Source organism: Osmia bicornis, chromosome 4, assembly GCF_907164935.1.
Source record: "Osmia bicornis bicornis chromosome 4, iOsmBic2.1, whole genome shotgun sequence".
Lineage (NCBI taxonomy): Eukaryota > Metazoa > Arthropoda > Insecta > Hymenoptera > Megachilidae > Osmia > Osmia bicornis.
Genome location: NC_060219.1, coordinates 9,854,981 through 9,873,877, shown reverse-complemented (window position 1 = coordinate 9,873,877; position 18,897 = coordinate 9,854,981). Strand labels below are relative to the sequence as shown.

General features: G+C 41.1%; 3 protein-coding genes across 7 annotated transcripts in view; 2 read left to right on the top strand and 1 right to left on the bottom strand.

Annotated features, from left to right (window-relative positions):
* Positions 1-18,897, bottom strand: part of LOC114870850 (tubulin glycylase 3A-like) — a 43,334-nt gene that overhangs the window by 19,573 nt on the left and 4,864 nt on the right. Inside the window, exon 1 of one of the 5 annotated variants that reach the window (XM_046285567.1) lies at positions 7,041-7,092. The exons of 3 other annotated variants lie outside the window; for them this stretch is intronic. The gene's annotated coding sequence lies outside the window, so the exon portion shown is untranslated. One more of the 5 variants, XM_029176008.2, reaches the window with a different exon arrangement.
* The window catches only part of LOC114870926 (lysosomal acid glucosylceramidase-like), a 32,251-nt gene that overhangs the window by 8,784 nt on the left and 4,570 nt on the right, over positions 1-18,897 (top strand). The window lies entirely within an intron of this gene.
* On the top strand, positions 15,704-17,852 carry LOC114870932 (lysosomal acid glucosylceramidase-like). The gene is made up of 7 exons (XM_029176224.2): positions 15,704-15,808; positions 15,886-16,210; positions 16,270-16,535; positions 16,619-17,047; positions 17,130-17,203; positions 17,286-17,560; positions 17,646-17,852. The coding sequence occupies exons 1-7, from the start codon at positions 15,763-15,765 to the stop codon at positions 17,746-17,748; spliced, it is 1,518 nt and encodes a 505-aa protein (XP_029032057.2). The 5' UTR covers positions 15,704-15,762; the 3' UTR covers positions 17,749-17,852.

Sequence of the window (18,897 nt, the reverse complement as noted above, 5' to 3'; positions counted from 1 at the left end):
TTCATTAAAATGTTTCGAACCAACATGCTTCGAACCCATTACGAAGCATATTTTAATTGAATTCCGTTTATCATATCACGATTAAAATCCGTTACATTGACTTGCAATTACGAAATCATGTAATTAAATTTTTCTCCAATTCTGATTAAAAAAAAGAAAGGAGAATGATTAAACGAAGCTCGAAAAGAGAACGATCTGGTTAAAGTTGAAGGAAAATTACGGAAAGCGTGTCTGACTTTCAACTGACACTATCTACTGTTGCGTTCATTGGGCGACCGTATCATTTATCACTGACAAAAGTGCAACCGTGAAACGGCTGAATATCAGTCTCATTTAGTTATGCTAACGAAGCATTAAAGCTGACGATAAGCAACAAACTTCGTAGCAAATGTTAATTAAATACTGAAACATGCAGTTATGTTAAAAAGCGTATCGCTCGGAAACGATGTAACATTCAAGGTGACTGCACTTGAATTAAATAATTTACTTTAACTCTTCGAAAAAAGATTTTTGTAATCTGCAATTACATACAATATCTATCGAAACGTTAGCTGGTAGAAGGAAATATGCGACATTGCCGGAGGGAACGTTGTTGAAATATCTCCAGTGAACAAATCTCTCAATTATTTTTGCGTCGGCAGCGTCTCCAATTAAGGGTTACACGCAAGTATGGAAACACTCGAGGAACACGTGAAGCATCCTCTTAGGAAGACCGCACCGACACCTACGCGTACTTATAATCTCATCGCGAAACCTCTTCAACCGCGTCTCTCTCCTAACGATGATAGCAATTTTTATCTTCTTCGAACACGAAATTAAAAAAACAGAAATTGTAAATTGTAAATACTTGTAAATTGTTTTATCCGTACAGATTAATCGAACGAGAGATTGGAAAATACGTAAAATATGCAGAGCTGGTCGTTCGAGCGTCAACAAACGGAGTGCGGTTTCAACTTCTCGATTACTCGTATAATTTGATTTGAACGGGCAAGCGAGAGGTAGGTAAAGTTTTCGTGTTCGACCAGTTCTTTAGTTACATTCTACGTCGTATACCCGGGTTACGGAATCGCGAGCACGTAGCGAATGCGGCCGGTCGTAATTCACGATCGAAATTGAAAGAGTTTTTCCAGCCGCGAACAAATGAGATCAGCGAGCGAATGGACTGACAATGGCTTGCGAGTTCTTACGTGTCCTAACCGGATACCTATCGTTCATGCACCCTGGAAAACTTTTGATTAGCTTGCCTATTTTATACGTTAGGAATCGACTTGGCTGCAGCCAGGTGCAGACGTCCTCCACACGTGCTGCAACTCGCCCCAGAAGTTCCTTAACAAGAAGCTGAACAACTTTTAAAGGCGATGAGATGGTACTCGTTTAAAATATCTGGTTAACTGCACTGATCGATAACAGTGTCGTCAGTTGAAACGGATAACTGATGTAACTGTAATATTTAGAGAAATATTAGAGAAAGCTCGATAGCAGTTGAAGAAAATATGTACGAATGATGTTAAAAGAAAACTAAATGTGCAACGTGATACTCACTCGAAGACACGTTGGTTGACGGTGGAAGGTTTTAAGAGGCAATTAAAGTTTTCGCGAGGAAATAGACCTCTTCTAAAGTTCTGAGTAGAGGGAAGAAGTTGCTTGATGCAGAGCTTAACGTTGACGTTTCGATAGCCACTAGTCGGCTCGTAAGCTGGAACCAAATGTTCCGAGCTTACGATTGGAAAGGAGAAACGAAATAAAAATTAACAGCGAAATCGGTGAAAAACTTGACATCCCGTTTTAAAGTATTATAATATAATAGAACTCCGTTTATTCCAACGAAATTTCGCCGAACCTGCTGCTGACCTTTTGTTAGCGGGGCCATTGTCGGGCGTTACTTCAATTATACCGACTCACGTGTAAACCATCCAACAAAGTAGTCGAATTTCGTGTTCAACTCCATTTTCCGACTATGAGCTCCTTTCTATTATTCCAGCAAGAAATAAGTTATTAATAAAAGGGGAATTAGTAAGCTCCTATTATTCCCACATTCCAGTTACCCAAAATGCATTGTTCTCCGACATATTCCGATAAACGAAATCTTGCTTTAAACTTATTTCATTGTGCAATTATATTATATTGTGTATCATTTATTTCGACTACTAACTTATTTTGGACAACACAATTTACAATTGAAAAAATTATGGCGTTTCGTTTCGAGAACCGTCCACTAAAACTCGTCCAGTGGGACTGACGCGAATGGTCCCTGCCCCAAATGCCTGGATTCTACATTCACAGATTTTATTTATATACCGACAGGGCCCGTGATGGACCGCTTGCGAGAAAAAATAGAGTTACACGCGCGACACCTTACGGCCATCACATTAATAAGTTTCGTGAATTGTATATCAACTTCCAGATAGGTAATCGAAGCGTATCTGTTATCTGTCGATTGGTGAAACTCAGTTGAATCATAAATGTCTCGGATAACTCGGAGCATGTATAACAAAATGATATCGACTATATTATAAACAGACGATCGGTATCGCACGTTTGCCACTTGCTTACATCTACCAACGATCGACAAATACACGTACAGGCGAATGCTATACCAACGTGCACTATGCACCGAGGATAAGCCTGTGCAAATAGTGACATTAATTGCCTACGCGTCGTTCTATTTGCATGCCATTATTCAGAATAATTGATGACTATTGGTAACCTATGCGTCGAAACTCATTACCATATTTAACGTACCATCGGGCTTGTTTCGTGGAAACCTATTAGCGAGAAATTCTTCATCGACGGATGGAAAATGTAATCGGGATCCACTTAATCGCGTTTTAATATTTTCCATCCATCAAATGTGAATTTTATTAATTTTTACCATCTCACGTCGTTTGCATTAGATATTGACTTTTCCTTTAATACTTTTATATTCGACCTACTTTTAACTGGATAAAAAATAATTTTCCATCCCAAACTCCCTTGTGTACTTAAATTTTTTTAATTGAGATAGTTAATGAAACGTGAATTCTGCGGAAAGTCGAAGCAAATGGTAAATTTACGAAAATTTTGGATATTTATTTCTGGCCGTCTTCAAAGTTTCCCGAAAGCCAATCGTGTCGTGCAAACGGTCGGCTTTCTGATATCAGAAACCTATATATCACTCGGTGGTACAATAAAACTGGCCTTTTCTAGATACGCTAGATCAACGAACTCTTTCGTCTAAAAAGAAAGAAAATTTATGAAGTACCGAGGTTACTTGCTCGCTACCTCGGTCACCGCTATAAGCTGGCTATATACTTGTTACGAGGTGAACCTCGACCACTTTCTTTTCCCTGGATAAAGAAAGAGGAATCCCAGCTACTCTTTTCTCAGATATATCTCTTTTCTTCTCCGCGTTTGAATTATTTCGAAAATCCAGACAATAGGTAGATTTTTCTAAGAAAGTTTCGGTAAGAGATATGAATGGCTATTGAAAAGTACAAAAGAAAAATACAATAAAGGTAGTATCGATGTTAGAATGCATTCGCCAGACGAGAAGAACCGCGGGATCCAACTGTGCAAAACAGAGGTGAAATTCTTGTTCGCATCCCAACACGAATTCCAGGAAGACCTCGAAGGGGATGTTTTTGTTAACGACGGCTAAGAACACGTTGAAAAGCCAGACATGGCACACGTTAACGAGCATTACACGTTCCTCTAGTGAGCATACCAGAAACACCTAGTTGCATCGCGCTTGACTTTGGATCGAACGCTTCACGGTATTAACAGAAATACCTCATTGATTAATTACTTCCGCCAGCTGCATAACTGGTCCGTAATTAAAAACTTTGTCTTCGTTAACAAATCCTCTTTCGACTATTCGCTTTTACATAATAACGTTAATTTATTACGTTTAATAAGGCCTGAAGCAAGATGTAACGAGATGTACCAACTACGCTAGTGCAAAATAAACTCGTGACCATCGCGAGGCGTGAGAACAGCTTTTTCGGCAGTCAAGTGTTAAACCTTCTCGCTTAGCCGCATAAATATCTCAGGAACGTGGAGCACGGCGATGCGCTGAGCGAGCAGCATGACATAAATTCTGGCTGACCAGGCATCTCGTCTCCTCTGTAACTAGTCCGTGGACTGTAAAAACCGTCGAATGGTCTATTTCGACGTCACTGAGAATTGTATGCCTGGTAGCAACGATGAAAAGAAAAAAAAAAGGGACTTGATGAACGGTTTGGAAAATAGAGGCGATACGAAAAAGTTACCGCATCCCCTAACTTCTCGTTGCCGATGAACTGATTTCGATAAAAATAAACCTTTTTAACGGTTAATCTTCTTATTAAAAGTTTCATACGACCGATGTATATTGAAAGTTTCTCCAACGGAGGAAAGTAACAGAGCCGGAGATTCGTTTTACGCAGAGATCGTAAAAAGTGAAATCAAGGATACGTATAACTCGGCAAGATTTATCGAATCGTTTTTAAGACCGTCCGGAATTTTCAACGAAGAGGAAGTACGTAGGATGGACCGGCGAGAAATACGTTCTTCTGGCAAATGGTGAAAACCAAGGAACAATTTCACGAAGAAACGTCAATCGACGACGATGATGGATCAATCGATTCTCTTCGTCGTCGATCGGTTCGATCGATTCGAAAGCGGTTTCCAATTTTCCTTTCGAATTGTCGCGTTTTTCGAACGATAACAGACGCATCCCTTCCCTCTTTCGTTCGACGTTTAGATTTATTATTTGATTGTTTTACCCGGAACAAGTTGAGCCGAAGCTCTCAAAGTATTATCGTGACAAAGCTCGATTCACGAAGTGGTCGAGACACGAAGAAAATTTATTTTCACTTTTACCTTATTACAAACGGATTTAAACGTCCCGCTCGACGGTATATTTATTGCCGGCAGAAGCTGCGATAAGGAAGATCATTATCAAAGAAAGCCGGAACAGATCCTTATAAATATCCGTTAGAGAATCCCGGAATGGGATTGTCGAGCAATTCATTTTTCTCATAAATTTTTATGAATCCGAACACTCTGGACCCAAGAAGCGAGCTCTCGTTCGTAAAAGGTGAGGAACGTGCTTGGCATGCAAGCGATCTTTAGGAACTTCGGTGACGAGATTTTTCTTCTTTCCTTTCTCCCCCTCGATACTGCTTACTTTCACTCGAATCTCGTTAATATTAGTAAATTATGGATAATGATATATATCATTCGTAAGAACCGTTTTTCACCGATCGTTGTACAAAGATTCTTGATTAAATTTGAAATCGAAACGGAAGTGAATTTTCACAAAGAGATCGTAGGTGGAAAGGCGCGTACTGCAAAGAAACAAATCTGAATGCAGGTATTCTTGAAATTGCAGTATTCGAGGAAATAGAAACGTCCGACAAGGACTAAAGACGAATGTTCCGATCTTCGAGATGCCGATAGCGAGCTATTCCGCGAACGAAGCCTTTTCACTATTCGACACCGCTGATTCCTCCCCTGGTCCAACACGATTCTTCTTCCCTTCGCTATCGACCATTTTCAATTCCAAGATCGCGATCCCGGTTCTGCGTCAACGCGAAGAATAGTTGACGCTGATGTAAAATCAATTTTCTATCAAAGAAGCACCCTCTTCGGTGTTGCGAACCTTTTCAAAACGACAGACGTCTATCCAGGTCGAGGGGGAATGGAATTGATTAAAATATAATTTTCAGAAAATTCTATCATTTTATTTGTTTATCAAAAAAGAGTTTCGTTGGAATAAACGAAACTGAAATCTCGAGCGAAAAAAGAAGAAGAAAATTCAATTCCAATGGAGAATTTACTGGTTGGCAGACTAGTGACCGTAACGGGTCGAACACACGGGACCAAGTGTCGTCCTAATCAATGGCCACGTTTCGTCTTTTATCGGACACGCGAGATATAACCTACACGCCGTCCTGGTTCGCGGTGTCCTGGATTTAAATCTATCCTCCGAGAATCCGTTTCTCTACGAATCTCTGCCAGTAAGAAAAACGAGGGAAACTGGTGGAAAGCGGAATCGGGGTAACTTGTCTCTCGAGAAGAACGGTTATCCACGCCTTACCATCGACTCTTTACTTCGATTACAACGAACCGTTCGAGCTCAGGTTCGAAACTTTGCGCCGTGTGTTAGGTCGCTAAAACATCATTAAAATTGCACCAGCATAAAGAAAAAAGAGAATGAAAGCACGTTGTACAGCCAGCGTGTTAATACACTACCCAAGCTGCAAACACTATAAATTCTTTGCCTTTCGTTTCCCTCGCAAACTTGTCGTTAAATATTTACCCTGTGCACACTCGAGTCCCGAAAGGGTTCGAAACTGAGATGAACGCAAATAAAATGATTTACGACCGGCAGATTCGTGCAGCAAGAACGATAAAGAAATCGTGTAAACGGAACGACATCATTGGAACGTTCCAATGAAACATCGTACAGGTATGTACTAAACAAAAGAACAGCTCAACTTATACGAAAGTATTACGTTCTATGGTCGTAACCATTTTTCCCGCTATAATATTCGCCCGATGTGCGAGATCGAATAAACGTACACGTGCACACCTTTCCAGCTATTGAATTCCTTCAGGGTCGAGCTGTTTCACTTTCCTGATTTTCCAACGATCCTTCTTTCGCAATTCACACGGTCTCCTTGTTTGAAAACGACGTGTAATATAAAAAAGTAGTAATCTTGTAGCGAAGGAATTTTTACGGATTTTTATTACGATCATGACAGTGATAAACGATGTATCGGTTACGTATTAACTATTTCGGGACGGAGCTTAGCGGGGATCGAACGCTTTGCGCGGTCTGACTCTGGCAAGTAGTATGATGCGTTCTGGTCAGACGCCTTTCCGCGTCGAGTGCATCGATCAATCACGCGAAACATCATCTAACTTTTTCGTTCCGATATAATAAAATACCTCCTATGTTTGCCCCCTTTTTTTATATTACCTGACTTGCCGTTGTTCGTTCGAATATTTGGCACAAAACGAACTCACTTGCGTAATGAACGACACGAAAAGAAACTCGTTTCGAAATATTGAAATACCTGGGACGTTTATAACTACAAAATTACAATTTTCAGTGTGACGAACAACCGGTGTATTAACACGTCGACCACTACGATGGAAATAGACCTGTACTGACAGACATATTGAAACTACAATTTTTGAAGATAAGAATAGCCAATTTTAAAATTTAGCTATCAGCTTGCTACATAATAGTAAAACAATGAAAAATAATATGTTTCGCACTGTCTTTTTCTTTTGTTTTGTCATCGTGACAATAAGTTTCTATATACGGTTCAGGAAGTATTTAGAATTTTACGAGACTCCGATAAGGAAATATGTTCTAACGATAAAAAATCCCCTCGGAATGAAATAAATGAAATTCAACCGGTTAGCTGTAATTGTTCGTAACACAATCGAACAAAGTAGAAAAACTTTGATTGATCTTCCTTCTGTTAGCACATCTCTGGCAAACGATCGCGAAAGAAAGATGGCGCGAACGTGCAAGGTGTCCGCAATAGATTCTCAGCTGGATATCTGAAAAAGTTGTAGAAACGTGGCGCGATATCCCGTGCATACGGGCGAAGAAAATAAAGAAAGTGTCGGAAGGCGATAACCCTCGGTCGAGGATATGTTTCAAGGTATCGCCCGGGCCCGGCTATTACCAGCGAAAACGGGAAAACTTGGAATCCCTCGGTGCCGATTGTTACAAGCTTATAAACTGTCCGGCCGAGGATCAAACCTTTCCACGGGAAAAACCTTCTGCCAGCATCCGTTCGAGGTTCCGTACACGAGATAGAAACGGTGAAACTGCAACAACCTGGCCTCCGTTAACGTAACCCTACCCTTACGACCGGCCATTTGTTGTCCACCCTGCTAAGGAAAGCTTCCCTCCATCTACTAAACTATCCTCCCTCATCCTTCCTTTCCTCCATCCGTACCGTACATCCTAAGCTAAATTCTATCCTCTCGAACCTCTAAGTAGATCGATCACTATAACAAACACCCGACGATTTCTCCTCCATTCTTTCCTTCATCCACGAATTAGAACGTACATTCTAGGCTAGCAATTTTCAAAGGATTCGCAACGTCTTAAATTGAAATCTCCGTTGATTTTAAAAGAACAGGTGTCCCTTATTTCCTCTAAGCCAACTTTACAGGCTGTTCTAGGAGCCTGGAAAGTTTCATCGAAGTCAGGTGACGTAAGTCATGCAAAAGACACAGCTCTCGGTGAAATCCAAAGTGTACTCAACGCCGTTTGTACAGCGAAATAGGAAAAGCGACGGGAGCAAATACACTTACGAGGTAACGAAAGTAAACCAGGGAATACAAGAAGTTGCAATTTTCTAGAAACTCTCGACTACTACCTACGATTTTCCCTTCCAAAGCGTCTCGACGCTTCACGCTCCGACCTTGTTCAGAATCGTCCCTGTTTGTCTTTAATCCTTCCTCGTATTCGTAATTAATTCAATCCTCGTCGTTTGCGATTCTCGAAAAACGATAGTCACGGCTGCAATTTATCGAGGGTAACGGAGTGATTAATCGAATTAATCGCGATTGAATCATAAAGGCATTATTCGGGGGGGAGGAGATTCGTTTGCGGGAACGATCAATCGGTGTTGAGCCTGGAAAAGTGTCGGAAAACGTGGAAGCTCGATCGAGTCGAGGGCGAGTTTTCGCACCGCGGCTCGCCGGCCGCGCGACCGCTTCGAAAAGGATTCGCGTTGCAAACACGCGACGATCAATCAAGCGCCATTCAACGACCATAACAAAATAACATGCGGTGAGCAGAAAGTTTTTTACCGGCAACCGGACCGACCGCGTTACACGCGTCCACGATTTGCTTAACTGAATGGCTATTCACAGACTTTTAACGAACAATGGAACAGCATGGCAAACGCAAATTCCCATGCCCAAAGCAGCGAGCCCCTTTTTACTCTGTTTGTCGCGTTTCAGATACATCGTTGAATCGAACCAGTTCGGAAAACAGCGATTACCGATGGAGTCCTCTATTTCCCCGTTTCGACAAATTTCACATAAAATTTATTTCAGCTAATTTGGAGCAAAGATCAAAGCATACTCGATAGCTCTTTATTTTTTCCTTCAGAAACGTAACGGAAGCGCGTGTATGGATCCCGGAAGGTATATTCTTGCGAAGAACATAGGAAGGGTAGAGAAGGGCAGGAAAAAACTTGCCCAATTTAGTCGCACCTTTCACGGTGCTCGGATTCATATGAAAATTAGTTCTCATTACAGCTACCGGTCATTAAAAGTATACAATATAGTATTCCGTTGGCGAGAAGCCACGCGGTTAATCATCCCTCCTTTCTTTAGCCCTGTTTTTTTAACGCGAGAACAAGTGTACGATATTTTACAGCTATGAAAGATAACCGTTGTAGCTTTCACGCTACTTTTACTGTTATATCTTCTTCTTTTGTTTTATCAGACCAGGACCGTTGACACCTACCGTTTTCCCACGTTAACGACTCGTTGCGGAGAAAGGTCAGAGGGTAATGTTTGGCCGGCCCGGCAAACTTTCGGCCCTTAAGTTAAAAAACGTACACGTACCGTGCGAGAATATTCGACTAACGAGAATTTAATTAACACAGCGAGCGTGTATCTGGCCGGTGACATGTTCCCATTGCACGGGGTTTGTTTCACGCGGAGGCAACTTTCCCATAAACTTCGCAATATCGCGAAGCTTACGTTTACGGGGCAGCGTTATTTTTATGCAAATCTCGCGGTCGCGTAATTTGCCAGTCCGTTGTAAAGTTTATCAACGCGTCGCGTTTCGTATTATACCGAGCTTACGAAACGATAAACGATCTGGGTAATACTTCATTAATACGCGCGACCTTTGCGTTCCTCGTTGAAACGCGTTAATTAGTTTGATCGTTTCTACGAAAACGTCGGAACGGTCGGAAACAAGATAATCGGACTTTGTTTCCGTCAACGCGTTACAAGCAAATTTTCGGATTAAACGAACGTTCGCTGAGATAAAAAGAGCGGTAAAAAATTTTCGGATAAAAGTATAAATTAACGAGAAAATGTAACGGGCAAATAATTAACGAATACACCAGGAACGCGCGGAAGGGTGAACATATTTTATAGGGAAGCGTGTATTTTACCGCAGAGTTTTACGGCTTAATTTGCCTGCGCTACCCCGGGCAGAGATAATAAGAGTAATGTCCCGTGATTATAGAGTCGCTCGCGATATCACTTTGTTACCGTCTCGCGGAGCTAACACGAAAACTCTCCTCCGCTTTCTGCGTAACTTATCAAAATCAAAGTGGCCGTACTTTTACTGGAAAAATGCTTTACACGACTTTAATCCGCGTTGCGGCGAGCCTGGCGGTGCTGAGTAGCACTCGAGGAACAAAGGAAAGGCCAGATGAGAACAAAATGCTTTAAAAGCTAAGAGAGAAGTTTATTGAAATGCTGATTTATCGCCTCTCTCGATACTCCTTTCTCATTCTTATCATTTTCGCCGTGACTACTATCGAAAATTTTACACCTTCGATTACCAAGAATACCCGCCACTTGTTTCATTTTAAAAATGGAACATCGTCGCGTCTGGAGAAGAAAGGTTTTCATTGAAAGCAAAAAGATATATAGCGAGGGAGTAGAATGTGAGAGACGAAGAAGTCGCATCGTGGGTGGTAGCTGGTTGAGAATAATTATCGCGAGATAATTGGATTAGCATGGGAAAAGGGCTGTTGGAGGGTAGGGATAGGGTAGGATAGGGAAAATGGGTGGGATGGAAAGGTATTGGCATAAGTGGCGTAGCGATTCGCGGTGAATCCGTAATGAGAACGAACTGAAATCTCGAAACTCTGATTATAAGGAACGCGAAGGGACGGGTGAAGGTAGAAGGAGGCTGCTCGCGAAAACAAACCCACTGTTAATGACCGAAGTTTGTCGCGAGCTGGTTCCAGGTAATGGCGAGTGATTAGACGAGCGCGTGGTCAAACGGTTGGCAAGCAGCTTTGGATTACGTCGAAATCCAAAGGGTATAGAAAGCAAATTGTTCGAGCGAACACGACGTTCGCCCCCTTCAAACTTCCTTGCAACCTCGCGCGAAAACCGGAGATCCTTCCGGTTTCTTGATTGTTTCCATCTCGACCTCTGACCTCCTTCGTTATCGATCGATCTCCGTAATTTCTCTGTAATCTACCCTCGAGCTGACTGCTCGCTCGAACTGCACTTGAAAATCATGCGAATTATCTTATTCTCCTTAATTGCATAACGCTGCATCCATACCGGGACTACCCTTATTCATTAGCTATGATAACGTTTCCTTGTCTACATTTCTTAATAGCCAATATCGAGCCTTTCATCGTAAACCGTTGCAATTTGCACCAAAGAAACACGTAAAAACTTTTCAACTATTATTGTAAATTGTTTTACACGTATATTAAATTATAAATTAAAACTTTAGAACGTATCTATATCTCTACTTCTGTGACGAAACCACCGCTTAAAAATAATTTGAATGACGACTTAAATTGACTTTTCGTGTTACTTATCTTGAGAAAAGTCAAATTAACTAAAATTGCATTTCAAAAAGATAGCGAAATTTGTATAAAAGCAAACCGCGCGAATGCTTGGCATCGAAAAACTTGAGTGAAAGTCGAACGAGTAGCAAGAATAACAACAAGAAAAATGGGTAGCCGTATTTTTATTATCCTCTTAGCGGTCTTCTGCTTCGCGACGGTAAGAATTAAATTTTTTTACTATCCTCGTCTTCGATATTTCTTCATCGTATTTTTTCTATTTTATTTTCACCGGAATAGTTTGTTACTGCCGAAAATGCTGGTTTACCCGTTGTCGGGGCTGTTGGCGATCTCGTCGGCACTACTGGTGTTTCCCTTCAGAATGTAAGTGTACATACTTCGAACATCGTTTGAAGGTAAATTCCTTCATAACATACGATCAATTTACAGATAATAAACAAATTGATAGCTCTGGTGACGTCTCTGCTGGATGTGAACGTCACTGCACGAATTATAGTAGACACTTTGATTCAGATACTTCAAGTATTACTGTCCTCCGGTTTATTGAAATAAATTAAACTTTAACACCTATCTTACGCGTATCGTACAAAGCGCAAAATGATAAAATCTCCAGAAATATAAATCTAATAACGTACCACGAGTTAATTTCTACCCTGTCGATCCCTTCATCCTTCTTTCAAACTGCTCGAGTCGAGCGTGTTTTCGACTTCGCGCCGATTCCCAATGATTTTCACCTCGAGCTCAAACTCGAACTTAACTTTCCCGGAAACGGTTTTCAACGACGAAAAGTTTCGCTCTGTAACGTACATATGTACATAGTACAGTAAAGGGAAAACTTTCAGTCCCCTTAATGACACGATTCTAAAAGTTCCTCTATACCTAAGGAAAGAAATCATGCGCCGCTGAAAGCTGCGTTTCTATTACCTTTTTCTTCGAAACCTGTGTTCCCGAAGATGCTGCAAGTGGATTGCTTTGCGCATCGCGTAACGCTTTATTCGAAAAGCGTTTATATACGTCAAAGCGGAAGAATATTGCGATTCGTGTAAAAAAAAAGGGGGAGGAAAAATGGAATATATATTTACAAAAGTCTTGCGCCCGTGTTTCAACCATTGGACCATGGAATTCGAAACACGCCGACGATTTCGCGCACAATGCGTGTACAATCAAAATTCATGAAAATTCATTCGACATTTCCACTTTCAAAATCGTGCTTCCACCCATTACCAAGCATTCCTATTGAATTCAAATCAAAGCGATAAAAAAGCATGAAAGAGAAAACGTTATAGACGAAGATCGTGAATCGAATTGTACAACTTTTGAAGTTAAAAATTCTTTGGTCCCTTTCATCGGTGATATTTGAAACATGCATTGCTCGAAATAGAGAAACGCGATTCGATGGATGTTAGGAAGAGACGCGATAGTTTGTCCGAGGGTAGACAAGCGAAGCATTACTTGGCGGAAAAAGGAATCGGCAAGGAAATATTACGCGAAATTATTGATCGGAATTTCTATTGTATAACATCGAAGACGGAAAAAGAGCAAGGCAACGTCCATCCATCGTATACGTTGATTCGTGAAACGGCATCAACAGTCGCGTAATGCTTTGCCTCTCGATCTCTCGAGTCCAACTTTTCGTAATGGATGCAGGACGCATCTATCATCCCTCGTCATCAACGTCAAAATCCTAGCCAAACACGGCAGCCGTTGGTTCGCCACTGAATACCGACTACTGAATACAAAAGAGCTGCCGACGAGTTGAGCGAATAATAACGGACTACCCTCCACCTTCTTCGATCCGCACGCGTTTCGCCTGTAACGCGCTCGTGTTCCACCAAGTAACACGAGGCGTGGACGTAGACGGTAAATTGTAATAAAGACTCTTGTGTATCATGCCGATATCTGCGAATCTCTCGAGAGTTTTAAGTAGCAAAGTTAGTAGATGTTAAAGATAAAAAGATAATACATTTTCGAAGAAGGTTCGTGTGTAAATTAGGAACAATTTTGAGAAACAGCCACTCAAAGCGTCTAAAGGAAACTTTTAACGTTTTCTTGTGAAACGAAATACAATCAAGTTATACTTTTGTCCGTCCATTGTTAAATTAAGTTACAATAAGAACGCTACTTTATCTCTCGTGTGTAGGACAGAAAAAGACGTTTCGTCTGCCCCAGACCCCTATAATCGCATGCCGGGGGACCGCTAGCGAGAACGGACCCAATTCCACTACCACCTGGCGGTCGCCGAGACTCACCGTCTTCCCCTTCCACTAAACACGCCTACACATGGAAAATCTTAATATACTCGTGAAACGCGCTGGTATATTATTTTTTCAACGCCCTATACAGGCAACGGGCCGACCACGTACCGTGTAATTGGCTCAATTCATATTCATAAGCCGGAATCCGAAGTAGCGAAGTAGAATAGAGCCGGCGGTGAATCCGAACACATCGAACGTCGTTGAAATAGCGTCGTCTTACGGTGAATACGGAAAACGAACAGGAAGGGAGGATAATTTCGTGCGGAAAGAAGGGAAAAAGGGCAGTGCTGGTTATTACTAGAAGCGCGTTTTCTACGGGTATCCACTCGCTGGTAAATATGAATGGCTTTAATATTCCGTAAGCACGAAGGCGCCACTTTTTAAAGTTCATGCATACCCTGGACGTGACCAGAAAATATTACAAAGGCCTGCGAAAAGCGCCGGCAAGAAGGAAGGAGAACACGATGCCATAGATAAGAAACCGTGAGTTCGTAGCAACTTCCTGCCCCGATCTTTCGCGTTCCTCCCCGTCGCATTCCTAATTGACGAGCCCTGCAAACGCGCTACCATTCTTCAACCTACCTCCTCGCCCTAAACTTCACGAGTTTACACGGTTTAAACCAACGCGGTTGATCAACGAATTCCGTTTAAAAGTAAACTTTCCACGGATACTTTGAGGATAATTTAAAAATATAGCCCATTATGCAAAGTTTAAGTAAACAGAACAATTAGGGGGTTATGCACATCCGGCTGGCTACGTTTCGGGTAGCTATGCAAATTCGTACCGATAGAGGGTCGGTTTGGAATGACCAGGACACGGGGCAACAACGAGATTTTTCAACGTCCTCGAGCAAAATTGGCGAGGATAACGATCTCAGAATTAAATTCTCTATTGAGCCACACGGGTTACACGGATAATGAGTTCCGCAGCGTGCGGAACTTTACTTAATAAAAAGAACAGTTCCTACTAGGGTACCGAGAAAAATGCCGAGTATAGAGCGTATTATCCACCTGCTAGAATTTTTTTTATATTAAACTCGAGCACTCGATTACACGGTACACTTTCAGCGAGCTAGGTGACCTGAGCTTTAGTTTATATTAGCTCGCCAACCTAAGCTTTAACTCGTATTAACTTCTTCAACACTCTATACTTATACTTTTTTTTCTCTTTCACTCTTAATATAGACATTATGAAAGTTCAAATCGTCCTCGATATAAAATTAATACATAAAAAAAAGAAAACGTGCAATCGGACGATTATTCAAAGGGTAAGATTTGCACGATCGAAAACGGAAGAGGGCAATGAATTCGAACGATTTGTCAGAAGGTGGTACGGTATCGTTTAATTAGAAACAGCATCGCGGCTGGTAACGCGACACGGGACACGAATCGCTGACGTTGGAAACGGTGCCCGCGTATTTATACATTTAATAGGAGAGCCTGACCAACGGGCCGCGCCTTAATTCAAACTAATTTACATTTCACATGTTGGCGGGAGCGAAGCTGGGGCTTGCCGGCTCCATTTATCTTGGTTGAATTTAATTTCAGCCCGGCCGAGTAAAGTGCCACTTATTCTTACGAATGCCGCCCATCCCTTCGACTGCCTACCGAGAATAGTACAAAGTGGTCGCGTTGCTCCTTTTTCAACCACCTTTTCCCCTACTTTCATTCTTCTCTTACTCGCTATTGCTAAATTTTTTGAATTTGAGAAAAAATCGCATTTGTTTTTTTTTTCTAATGAAATTATCTAATACAACATATGTATAGATCGGATCGCTTCGTTTACTTCTTGATACGCAATTGTATTTACACAGTACATCTGATAAATACGTATACAGCTGTAATCGTGATTAATGTTGAAACCAATTATCAATTGATTAATGAAAGAAGATAGCACTGTATTTTCGTATATATATCGATGTAACTCGCGTGGATCATCAATTAACTTGAGCCATTCAGTTTGATTTTAATAACCATAGAAGAATAGTGGCAGTATGTGGTGGAAAGTGCTGCTTTTAACCCCGTTCCTCATTGCCATCGGTAAAATGATACAAATCAAATTTTTTTTTTCTTTTTATTCTATTTTTCATCTTTCAAAACGATATCATTGGCCACAGGTAGCACGAACGAATGTGTACATCGCGATTTCGGTGAGGGTTTCACCGTATGCGTTTGCAATGCGACCTATTGCGACACTATAGCGAAGCCAGGAATCCAGACAAATGGAAGCTTTTATTCGTACGTCAGTAGTAAAGCTGGGTTGAGGATGAAACCGAAAGAGGGTCAATTCGGTTCCTGCCAACAGACACTCCCCACTGATACCTTAACCATAGACACTACGGAGAAATATCAAACGATCTATGGTTTTGGCGGTGCCTTTACCGATGCTGCCGGAATAAACATCAAGAAACTCAGCGAGGCTGCTCAAGATCAATTAATTCGGTAATTAAATTTGCATAATTTTAAAGCATCAACTTTTGACCGAGTTTCCGTGTGTACAGAACGTACTACCATCCGACAGAAGGAAGCAGGTATCTGCTCGGTCGTTTGGGAATTGGAGGAACCGACTTTTCTACCCGCGCTTACTCGTACGACAGCTACCCGAACGACACATCACTGGAACACTTTGCACTTGCCCCAGAAGATTACAACTATAAAATACCTTTCATGAAAAAGGCCTTGGAGTTGAATCCTGAAACGAAATTCTTCGGTGCTACGTGGGCACCTCCGAGTTGGATGAAAACTAGGGCGAAAAACAACGGATATGGTGTGTAAAATGGCATTAAATTGAGGAAAGAAAAGACAGAGATGCACAGAAAAATAACTATCTGTTTGTAACTGATCTACTAGGTTTCTTGAAGGAAGAGTACTATCAACTCTACGCCGAATACTTAGTAAAGTTTTTGGATGCATATAAGGAAAATGGTTTGAAAATATGGGCCATTTCGACGGGTAACGAACCATTATTCAATTATTTACCCACCGATGCTATAGAAGTTTTGGGATGGACAGCAAAAGGCGTGGGTACTTGGGTCGCTAATAATTTGGGTCCTACTCTGGCCGCGTCGCAACACAGCACCAAAATTCTGGCCCTAGACGATAATAGAAACGAGTTACCCTGGTTCGTTCCGCAAATGTTTGAAAATGAAAAAGCGAAGAATTATGTTTCTGGTATAGCCGTACATTGGTACTCGGACCATGTTGCTCCTCCGTCCGTGTTGGATCTAACACACGACAGCTTTCCGGATAAATTCATCCTCATGACCGAGGCGTGTTTAGGTGAACTTCAATGTATTCGACAAATAAATATTTTATTCCCTCGGGTGAACCACAATAATGGCATAGTTCCATATTTGCGCAGGAAATGGAAGCCCTCAACATGTTATTCTTGGATCATGGGAACATGGACAAAAGTATATGTTGAGCATACTGGAGGTAAAAGAAATACTTTCATTTCCTCGTGATTACGAAACATTAATCTCTATTAATACGCTAATAACACATATTTTTGTCCAAGTATTTAAACAATTGGGCAATTGGATGGGTCGACTGGAATTTGGTTCTAGACAAGAATGGTGGACCAAACTTCATCGACAACTATGTCGATTCACCTATTATCGTAAATCCAGAGACCGATGAATTTTACAAACAACCTATGTACTATGCTATCGCACATTTCAGTAGATTTATTGACAGAGGGTCTGTCAGAATTTCTATTACCGATACCGCCACCATTAAATCGGCAGCATTTGTAACACCTTCTAACGAAGTTGTTGTTGTGCTACACAACGGGTAAGATCCGATTACTTTCCCTTATTACATTCTCTCTTTATCCGAAATATTCGAAATATCGAAAATATTCCGTTTTATATTACAGAAATTCCGTATCGAAAAATGTTGTTCTTAAGGATTTAAAGAAAGGTACCATTTGTTTGGAATTACCTGCAAATTCTATGCACACTGTAATTTATGGACTATAGGAAGGACTCCTTTTCCAGAATATCAGGATGTAAAAATTGGATTTCCTATATAAATTATAATATTATGTGCAACAATAAATAATAACTGTATAGTACACTGTTTAGAAGTCGCATATCTTTGTCTTACCCTATATGTGTTTACTGTATCCTCGTCAACAAGTTATTACTAATATTTGTAAAAAAAAATAACTATCCCCTAGGAATTAAAAGGAAAAATAGTCGAGTCTATTTAGTCTGTCTAGTCTGTCGAGTCTTAGAAAGAATCGTTCCTTTCTTTTGCAAACGCAATGGATACCGATATTGGGCTTTCGATTATTTCAATTTAAAGTGCTATTACGGGGGGGACGAACAGGAACTATATAATACTACGATGCCGAGGCTGTAATACCATTAATATCGTAAGAAGATTAGTTTCGAGGAAACTTAATTAAAGTTAAACGCGTTAACCCAAATAGTATGAAGACTGAACGAGTGCGTTTGAAATAAAGCGACGAAGATGGAAAGGGGGAGCCTCGGTTAAACATGTAAACGGTGAACCGCAATAGATATCTGACGTTTACGCCGGAACATTGCGAGCATCGTTTGATTAACATTTTCATCGCGCCTCGAAAGTTTCGACCTCTTAGAAAATTCAACATTACAAATTTTCATTAAAAACTTTTGCCACCGATTTGCATAACTGCGCGGTTGTTGTCCCGTACATCATACCGCTAACACGGAATTAAACTTCCACCAATTGCACGCCTGCCTGATAAATTTTTCAAAGGGCGATATCATTCGCAAACAACAAAAATTGATATGAAATTTATGCGATTTAATCAATCGTGAATGGCACTCGAAAAAAATACAATTTTCTTATCGATTTGTTTACGACATTTCCCGGAGAAAATGATATTTTCAATCTTGAAAGATAACAGAATCAGGAATTTACGTGCTCAGCTTGACTGTCGGACATTCGGTCTTTTCTTACTGATCATATCGCGCGTTCCGAGAACAACTGGGGTGGTTCTTTGATTTATTTAAGTCCACGGATCGTCCTGCTTCGTATCGTATCCACTTATCGAGCTGTCCGTGTCCCCGAACGATCCGTTTAACGCGCGCATAAAAGCTTTCTCCTGCTTTCTTTGCTACCGAGGCAAGTCATTTCCA

Coding starts and splice junctions, on each gene's coding strand:
- LOC114870932 (XM_029176224.2), top strand. CDS start 15,763: ATGTGGTGGAAAGTGCTGCTTTTAACCCCGTTCCTCATTGCCATCG. Junction 16,211..16,269: donor GCTCAAGATCAATTAATTCG/GTAATTAAATTT, acceptor CCGTGTGTACAG/AACGTACTACCATCCGACAG. Junction 16,536..16,618: donor GGCGAAAAACAACGGATATG/GTGTGTAAAATG, acceptor CTGATCTACTAG/GTTTCTTGAAGGAAGAGTAC.